At 40.5% G+C, this 10,064-nt stretch overlaps 1 protein-coding gene across 5 annotated transcripts in view; it reads left to right on the forward strand.

The window, feature by feature from the left end:
- MICU3 (mitochondrial calcium uptake family member 3) overlaps positions 1-9,560 on the forward strand; it is a 167,498-nt gene extending 157,938 nt beyond the window's left edge. For 3 of the 5 annotated variants that reach the window (XM_056558779.1, XM_056558751.1, XM_056558760.1), the window contains 3 exons: positions 1,396-1,553; positions 5,400-5,468; positions 7,994-9,560. In XM_056558779.1, coding sequence (XP_056414754.1) covers positions 1,396-1,553; positions 5,400-5,468 — 227 coding nt within the window. In that variant the 3' untranslated portion in view covers positions 7,994-9,560. The remainder of the gene's footprint in view (positions 1-1,395; positions 1,554-5,399; positions 5,469-7,993) is intronic. The other 2 variants (XM_056558741.1, XM_056558768.1) reach the window with 1 other exon arrangement.
- The last annotated feature ends 504 nt before the right edge of the window (positions 9,561-10,064 follow it).

A 10,064-nucleotide genomic window follows, 5' to 3' on the forward strand; every position in this document is an offset into this window, starting at 1 on the left:
CTTCTAGTTCACATTGTCTCTTCTAATGATACATACTATATAAGAGTGGAGACTGTCAAAGGTATAGTGCCTTTTTCCATCTTGGAATCATTAGGATAATGTAGACACTTTATATAATTTTTGTTGACCTCTAGTGTAATTGTTTCATGTGGTTGTCAGTTTTATGAATCAGGGATAATAACTGTAAAGCCACCTATTAAGCATAGATTTCTAGATGATAAGGAACTAAAAAGGTTGTAATAAAAGGGTTTTCACATCTTATATATATGATATGCTATCACTTGGCAAACCCTTGCAATATGCTATGACATTATAAGATGTGAAAACCCTTTTATTACAACCTTTTTAGTTCCTTATCATCTAGAAATCTATGTTTAATAGGTGGCTTTACAGTTATTATCCCTGATTCATAAAACTGACATTTATGTTTGGTGGTGGTCTGACCATTAGGACCTTCACCAATCATGAGAAAGAAGCACTGATTCAGCCCTGAACCCTTGTTTTTTCCCACACAGCAGCGCTCCAGGTCATCAGGCTGCACAGGGAACTGTTTCCTAACCTATCCACTTGAATAGACTATGAAGCAACCCTAGTGCTATATCAATACTTCGACCCCTTACTAGGATCAGTGGGGGGCACTGAAGGGATGGTTTATCCTAGCAATACTACATCACTATGAGAATACCCCTTCATGTTTTCTCTATAGTAGAATATTTTGTATTATTGTGAACTCATTTCTGCTTATAGCATTAAAAAGTCCTCAATATCCAACACACAACCAAGTCTAAGACTATGTTCACACAGTGGTTTTTCATAGTCATTTTTAGTTGAATTTTTTTTATAAAAATGGGCCACAAATGGCTTTGTTGACCCCGTGAGGTTACTATGACAGGAATAGGAAACAACACTACTTGCATCCATCTCTACGTGTTCTGCAGGCACTATTGAATGCACTTTGGATATAATATCAGGGCTGAATAGTTGCCATTACTTTTAGACTACAACTTCCCTCCAGTGGCGATACGGTGGTAGCGGTAGACCATACTGATGTCAGTGCAGACAGGCACAGCTAGTGACTTGGGGTAGGAAACCAAGCACAATTCCAGTGGTTTAGTGGGGGCATTGGGAGTTATCAAAAAGCCACTTGATGAGGTGAAAAGTGAAGTCATATATAGTTTCTGATAAAAAATCATCTCATCTCTAGGTTGCATCATAGGCTTTGTGCATTATAAACAAGCCTGGATGAATAGAAGGAGTTTGCTTCATGATAGAACATCATATTGTTTCTCCATGACCAATTCCAGCTGAAGAACAGTGAATGTCAAAGCCAGATGGAAGATTTGCCTCTTATCGTAATGATTGGTTTGAGTCTTTTGATGTCTTGTTTCTCCACAGATGAGTTCAAGCGTGCCGTATATGTAGCTACAGGCCTGAAGTTGTCTCCACATTTAGTGAACACTGTGTTCAAGATCTTTGATGTTGACAGAGACGATCAATTAAGTTATAAAGAATTTATTGGTATTATGAAAGACCGGCTACTCCGAGGGTTCAGGGTAAGATGGCAAGATTTACATTCTGCTTCAGTTTCACAGCCACAAAGATCTAACACCGCAATAAAGTCTTCATCTTTTTTTATTCTATATATTAATATATATATATAATTTATATATCTACATATAGATAAACAGGGGAATACAGCGGCACGCTGTTAGCACAAAGATACAGATGAAACATGAAATGCTATATAGTTATAATGAAAAAAATGAAAAAGTGAGGTACTTAGCTCACAATTTGGCGGCCAAATAGTTTGGACCATCCCACCATACATATAGCTGTAGATATATCTGCTGTGTAGATATATACAGATGTAGATATTCTAACAAAGGCAGTAATAACTATTATAAATAAACTGATAGACTGGATACACATACAGATGAGGTTCTGTTGCCCTCTCAAGACATTCACTATTGCAGAGTCCCCCAGCCCATGGCTCTCCAGCTGTTGCAAAACAATTCCCATCATGCCCTGGCAACCAAAGGCTGGAATTGTAGTTTTGCAGCAGCAGGAGAGCCACAGATTAGTGAATGCAGCATTAATGACTATAGCTGTAATTGTATTCTAAGTTGTATTATGCTGCCACCTGCTGACCAATCTCGGGCCACTGCACCTTATAATTGATAGTTTTTAAAGTAACCTGTGCTGAGACAAACTATTTGGGTGTGTTTCCATATTCAGGTTCTAAGATGCGTTTTTGAATCTAAAGCCAAGAATGGATTTAAAAAGAAAAGAAGTCTCAATCTTCCCTTTATACATCCCCCTTATTTATAGAAACATAGAATGTGTCGGCAGATATGAACCATTTGGCCCATCTAGTCTGCCCAATAATCTAAATACTATCAATGATACCTGACCCAATCCTCTATATATATATATATATATATATATATATATATAGCCTTATACCTATCCAATGTATGCTTTAACTTGTTCACTGTATGTGCAGCTACCACTTTTGCTGGAAGGCTATTCCTTGCATCCACTACTCTCTCAGTAAAGTAAAGAGTAGTAGATCTCTGGCTTTGGCTTCTAAAACTCATCCAAAAAATCTGAACGTGGTAAGGAACCCCAAGTTGAGGAGGCAATTTGTGCTAGGTCTGTTTGACTTTCCCTCACTTGTGACAATAATTTCAATTTTCCATACCATTCAAATGTCATGAACAAGACACAGTAGCATGTTGGAACATCCTGTGGTCCCTTGCCCCAGCTTTGTCCCTGGTTTAAGCTTTAAAGCGCGTCAGAATGTTTTTAGGGTATAAAGTTAGGGCATGTCTGTATAGGGCATTTTACCCTGAATCAGTACATACCTATTATTAGTTAAAGGGGTACTACCGTGGAAACCTTTTTTTTTTTTTTTTTTTTTAATCAACTGGTGCCATAAAGTTAAACAGATTTGTAAATCACTTCTATTAAAAAATCTTAATCCTTCCAGTAATTTTTAGGGGCTGTATACTAAAGAGAAATCCAAAAAGAAATGCATTTCCTGTGATGACCTGACCACAGTGCTCTCTGCTGACCTCTGCTGTCCATTTTAGGAACTGTCCAGAGAAGCATATGTTTGCTTTGGGGATTTTTTCCAGTTCCTAAAATGGACAGCAGAGGTCAGCAGAGAGCACTGTGGTCAGGACATCAAAGGAAATGCATTTCTTTTTTGGATTTCTCTTTAGTATACAGCCCCTAAAAAGTACAGGAAGGATTAAGATTTTTTAATAGAAGTGATTTACAAATCTGATTAACTTTCTGGCACCAGTTAATTAAAAAAAAAAAAAAAAAGTTTTCCACGGTAGTACCCCTTTAATTGATCCCTCCAGCACTGAGATATTGGAGTTTAAACATATATGCAAATTAGGCTTTGGAGCCCACTGGACACTTCTCTCAGCTGTTAGAGATCAGCACAGGCCCATCTCGAATTAGACACTGTATATCAGTACAATATCAATTAAAGATAGGAGTGTTCGCAGTGTCAGCTTGTGTTTAAAGGGGTACTCCGGCCCTAATACATCTTATCCCCTATCCAAAGGATAGGGGATAAAAAGTCTGGTTGCGGAGGTCCCACCTTTGTGAGCTCTCCGCAGTGCTGGAGGTTCCAAATGTGTAGCTTATGACCACGGAGCCAACCATGCCCCCTCCTAGCATTAAGGGGGCGGGGTGTGATGTCACACAGGGGCGGAGTCGTGACATCACGATACTCTGGCCCCGTGGTTGTCACGCTATGCATTTGGAGCCTTCAGCGCTGCGGAGAGCTCGCAACGGTGGGTGCGCAATGACATAGGGCATAAGGGGATAAGATGTATTAGGGCCGGAGTACCCCTTTAACCCAATGACTGGGTCAAGATCATTATTCCATTCTATCATCCATAATCCCATATGTACAGTGCTCTGCCACTCAGATAATAATATTGTTTCCTGTTCTACTAACAGTCTTTATGGGGCAGGAAAAACCTGGGGTTATGGTCAACCGGGAAGAGAAATAGGTGATGTCATTCTGGATCACATATAGCATCATGAAGGTTCAGGATTGTAGAAAATGAAGTGCAATCGTGTCAGATAACAGAAAAGAAATACAACAGAGGGGGTTATAAACTGTTCTGAAATGCCTTTTATCTAGCGTACAGGAGTCACAAATTGTGTGATCTGGGCTTAGCATGGGGGAGAGGGATTTAGTCTACCCTTCAAAATCAGGGAAAAAGGAAGATGAAATAATGTGCTATAGCAACTACAGTTACATGTGATAATTTATCCATCTGCTTACAAAAAGTTGACCGCAGCACTCCAACAACAGTGATAAAAAAATTGGTGTAAAAAAAGTGTAAAGGCCTTTGCACTTTTAAGGGAACCAGTTTTTACCAATTTTTATCACTATTCTTGTACCATCTTGGACCATTATACCTGCCTGCACCCTATCGATATGCCACTACCTTTGAATGTGCTGCTGTTTTTTTATTGTATCTATCTATCTATCTATCATATGACCTGTATATACAAAACCAGGACTGGACTGGGACTAAAAGCAGTTCCTGAACTGGAAACATCACAATACAGAGTTCTAAGAAAATAATTCTCTCTATAGAAGCCTCTATAGAAATACAAATACATTTTGATCTTTAATACAGACCCCGGGCCTGACTCCCTAAAAAATACAGACTCCAGACCAGACTTCTTGAAAAATACAGACCCCAGACCACTTAAAAATACAGATCCACAGAAATATTACAGCACCTCCAGACCACTTTAGAAAATACAGATCTGTATAAATAATACAGACGCCAGACCAGTTAGTAACCAAGAAATAATACAGACTCCAGTGTGTAAAGCTTCCGCCACTTCATATTAGTTAGCAGGATTCAGATTTGACAATCAATCATCACATACAATAGAGGGGTAGGACAGAGGCTCCGGCGCATTGCACCAGTCTTGTTGGACATACCGTACTTATCCATCCTGCTGCACATCTGCAGCAAAGCAGTGACACTGACTGAGCACAGGTCCTGTTTGTGGCACTGAGTGCAATCCGTGGTGAGCTACAGTTTGGAACCCATACAAAGGCCCTTACACAAGTCGGCCAACCACTGCCCAGAGCAGGTCTGTTGGCAATCCTTTGAATTACATAAGCTTACATTAGTTTAAACTGATGGCGGGAGGGGAGACTGGGGCAACCCACCTGCCGATAATCTAGTCGGCCCTGTATATGACAGCATACCATAGCCATAGACAGCACCACTTTTGTGCACTCATTACAGTATGCACTGTCCTCACTGTATCAATCAATGTCACCCTTTCATTGGCTTTGCACACTCTGTGGCTGCTCCATAATCTGCACACATCTATCTTCTGCTTCACAGGGCTACAAAACTGTCCAGAAATACACCACATTCAAATCCTGTCTGAAGAGACAGCTCAATAACAGATAAGTATGTCATCGCTTTCCAGTGCACTTGCATGCTATCTGCTGGTCTTTCTTCTTGACACTCAGATGTGATCACTATGCAGAATACAACTTCTATTATTTACTATCCAGTCAGATGGGAGGAAAATGTGTTCCATGGAAGCTTTCTATTTGTGACCACCAGCTTGGCTACTACCCTTCTATATGTCCCTGCCACATATAGACAACCCTGGTTCTAAATCATCCTGTATGAGTTAGGGCGTCCTAGCCTGCTGATAGATTTGAATAGGGGCCACTACCATGAGCATTATAGTACCTTCAATATGGTGCTCCTGTTCACTATTCACATGTAATATCTTTTTTGTTGATATGCAAATTAGGTAATTTGGTGCCCTGGAGTGTTACTTTATCCTTAGGTGCACTAATACAGCGCCTGTCCTGCACCTTTAACAATGCCACCTCATAAACCTGTAGTAAGGTAACTCAAGGCCACTACAGAGGGACGGCCCACTATTTATAAGGGGGCGTTGTTAGAGGAGCGGGCGACCTTATTGGTACACCTAGAGGAGTGCCCCCAGTGCATTCAATGGCCTTATTTGCATATTAATAAAAACAATATTATAGATAAATGCCACACTGGTGCACCAAGTTAAATGTACTATAATGCTCATGGTAATGGGCCCTATTAGCATCTATCAGCAGGATGTCCTAACCTTCTGACAGAATCTATTCAAATGATAGGGACTTTTTAAGACTTTTCTAAATATGACCTTAAACTACATCAGAATTTCACATACATGTGAGTTGCAAAAGTGTGTGAACCTTTAGGATGTGTTCATGTATGGCGTTTCATTAGAGGTGCCACCGCATTTTTATTGCTGATTTCCAAAAATGCTGTGAGAATTGTGCAATTTTTACCACAATATTGGAAATTTGCAGTAAAAACTCACCACAATGCAGTATTGCTAATAAAATGCCACATATGAACACAGCCATAGGATTAGCAGATGATTTGAAATTGCAGATAGGGTCAAGTGTTTTCAGTCAATGAGATGACACTCAGGTGTTAGTAGGCAGCCTGTTATATTTAAAGAACAAGTCTGATTCTCACAACACGTTTTTGCAAATGTATCATATCACCAACAAAGCAGATTTCTCAGGACCTCAGAAGAAGAGTTGTAAAGTTTACAAAACCATCTCTAAAGAGTGTGTACTCCACCAACCCATAGTCAGACATCTTATATGCAACTGGAGGAAATTCAAGACCATTATCACCTTCCCCAGGAATTAACAACCAACAAAGATCATGCCAAAAGCAAGGCGCATAAAAGCCTGCAAAGTCACCAAAGAACCCAAGGTTTTCTCTAAGCAACTAAAAGTCTTTCTCACATTAGCTAGTGTTAATGTTTATAAGTTCACCATCAGGAGGAGTCTTAACAACAATGGTGTATATGGCAATATTACAAGGAAAAAGTCACTGCTCTCCAAAAAAAATATTGCTGCCCATTTGCACTTTGCTAAAGACCACCATGACAAGCCAGAAGGCTATGGGAACAATAAAAATAACAATGGACATGCTTAGGATGGATCTGCGCTTGTCTTGGGGGTAAATGGCTATGTTGTGATATTACCATAACAATGTGGCTATCTTTCTGTGAACTGGCTATTTCCTGTTGGAGTTCGTTCTCTCAAACTACAAATCCTTATTTGTAAGTGTGAGGTCATATTTCTTCCTCCCACACATCAGCCACCCCACCCATTGAAACACACCTGTGCTGCCTCCAATGCAATAGACCAGTGTTTTCTGACCAGGGTAGCTCCAGCTGTTGTAAATTCCCTCTGATCACCTGACTAGTGATGTAATGTCTTGGCCACACTGCAACCTGGGAAAACCTGAGACGACACTCATTTTGTATGCTGTTAATAATATCTGGGGCAAAAAAGCACAGGAGATTTGCGATGACCACCATCACACACAGGTACAGACACTATATTATGAACTACATTAACTTTACAGCCCCTGTAGCATAGTCAAATAGAAAAAAATTCAAGCAGATGAGGCTGCTTTTTTTTCTGGAGGAACAGGCTAAAATCCCTCCAAACTGATGTGCAGGAATAATAAAAGGCTATGCTTCCATTTGTTTTTTTTTCTGGCAGTTTTTAAGCCAAAGCCAGAAGTGTATTCAAAAGGAATAGGACATATAAAGAAAGGACTTATACTTCTCCTCCCTTATGGATCCACTTCTGACTTTGGCTCAAAAACTGCAGTGGCAGTTTTCCAAAAACTGGCCAAAAGGAAGGAAACACTTAGATGCAGGTATTGCTTCACAAGGGGGCCGTATCAGATACTGAAAACAAAGGTTCACATACTTTTGACAGTAGTTTCTGAAGGGTCCATACATTTTTTAAGCACTGCTATATAAACAAAACATGTTCTGATTGGACAACCAATGCTGCAGATGCTGGCTCTACATAAATGAGAATAACAGCAGCTTGTTCCATTTTCATGCTGTGTATTTTCTATACTAATGTATATCCCTTTACCACTAGGATAAACCAAAGCATGGCCTGGAGGACTACTACACGTGTGTGACCTCAGTCACAAGGAAACACTTCAGAGAGCTATTCCGAACCTACCGCAGCAGGGATATATTAAGATAAAAAGCCGCTGTTACATTTTCATGACATTGTTTCGGCTCACATTTATGATCTTTGCACTGATGATTATATTTATTTGAGATTGTCACAAAAAAAGCATGTTTTTATTTTGATCTATTTTATATCTATTTATATTAAGTTAAAAGTTGATCTACACACAAATTTAGTATCAAGAATATTTATATGCTCTGTATGCTACAAGTTACATAGGGATGGCACTACTGAGGTATAAAAAGTAAAGCAGAAAACAAGTGTCATAATAGATCACTACCAGAAGATGAGATATGTGCCTTTGCTGGAATAGCTGCTCTACTTTTTGCCTAGTTTTATGCACAAGATTCTTGGTATATGATGATTTACCTGGTGGCTGGGGTGGGTTGTATATAGAACATTGTGTAAGCTCTGAGCCCCCCATGTGTGCAGTACTTATAGTCAGATATACACTGCTCAAAAAAAATAAATGGAACACTAAAATAACACATCCTAGATCTGAAAGTATGGAATACTTTCGTCTTTACATAGTTGAATGTGCTGACAAGAAAATCACTCAAAAATCATCAATGGAAATCAAATTTATCAACCCATGGAGGTCTGGATATGGAGTCACACTCAAAATCAAAGTGGAAAACCACACTACAGGCTGATCCAACTTTGATGTAATATCCTTAAAACAAGTCAAAATGAGACTCAGTAGTGTGTGTGGCCTCCACGTGCCTGTATGACTTCCTTACAACGCCTGGGCATGCTCCTGATGAGGTGGCGGATGGTCTCCTGAGGGATGTCCATTACTGACCCACCGCCAAACCGGTCATGCTGGAGGATGTTGCAGGCAGCAGATCATTCTCCATGGCGTCTCCAGACTCTGTGACCTCTGTCACATGTGCTCAGTGTGAACCTGCTTTTATCTGTGAACAGCACAGGGCACCAGTAGCGAATTTGCCAATCTTGGTGTTCTCTTGCAAATGCCAAACGTCCTGCACGTTGTTGGGATGTAAGCAAAACCCCCACCTGTGGACTTCGGGCCCTCATACCACCCTCCTGGAGTTTGTTTACGACCGTGTGAGTGGACACATGCATATTTGTGGCCTGCTAGAGGTCATTTTGCAGGGCTCTGGCAGTGCTCCTCCTTGCACAAAGGCGGAGGTAGTGGTCCTGCTGCTGGGTTGTTACACTCCTACGGCCTCCTCCACATCTTCTGATGTACTGGCCTGTTTCCTGGTAGCCCCTACATGCTCTGGACACTATGCTGACAGACACAGCAAACCTTCTTGCCACAGCTCACATTGATATGCCTTCCTGGATGAGCTGCACTACCTGAGCCACTTGTGTGGGTTGTAGACACCGTCTTATGCTACCACTAGAGTGAAAGCACCGCCAGCATTCAAAAGTGACCAAAACATCAGCCAGGAAGCATAGGAACTGAGAAGTGGTCTGTGGTCATCACCTGCAGAACCACTCCTTTATTGGGGGTGTCTTGCTAATTGCCTATAATTTCCACCTGTTGTCTGTTCCATTTGCACAACAGCATGTGAAATTGATTGTCAATCAGTGTTGCTTCCTGAGTGGACAGTGTGATTTCACAGAAGTGTGATTGACTTGGAGTTACATTGTGTTGTTTAAGTCTTCCCTTTATTTTTTTTTGGAGCAGTGTATAAGTGTGTTACTAGGGCTGTAGGCACATGTAAAAACACACATCTACAAAAACTTGGCTAATGTGTTCTAGACTGAGCTTTTATGCTTTTCTCCAATTTCTGTGCACTGTGCAGTACTCCTTAGCCCACAATGCAGCCTTATAGTAGAAGCACAGGGGTCTGGGTATAGCAGTGATAATATCTTAAACGTGTCTATAATGCAGATGAATAAAAGTTACCTACATGTGTTGACATGGTGGTCACTAACAGCTAGAGAACATGGATAAAGATATATTCTAATGTTGCAGTTACGAAAAATCATGCCCCCCACA

Source organism: Hyla sarda, chromosome 1 (genome assembly GCF_029499605.1).
Source record: "Hyla sarda isolate aHylSar1 chromosome 1, aHylSar1.hap1, whole genome shotgun sequence".
In the NCBI taxonomy this organism is placed as follows: domain Eukaryota; kingdom Metazoa; phylum Chordata; class Amphibia; order Anura; family Hylidae; genus Hyla; species Hyla sarda.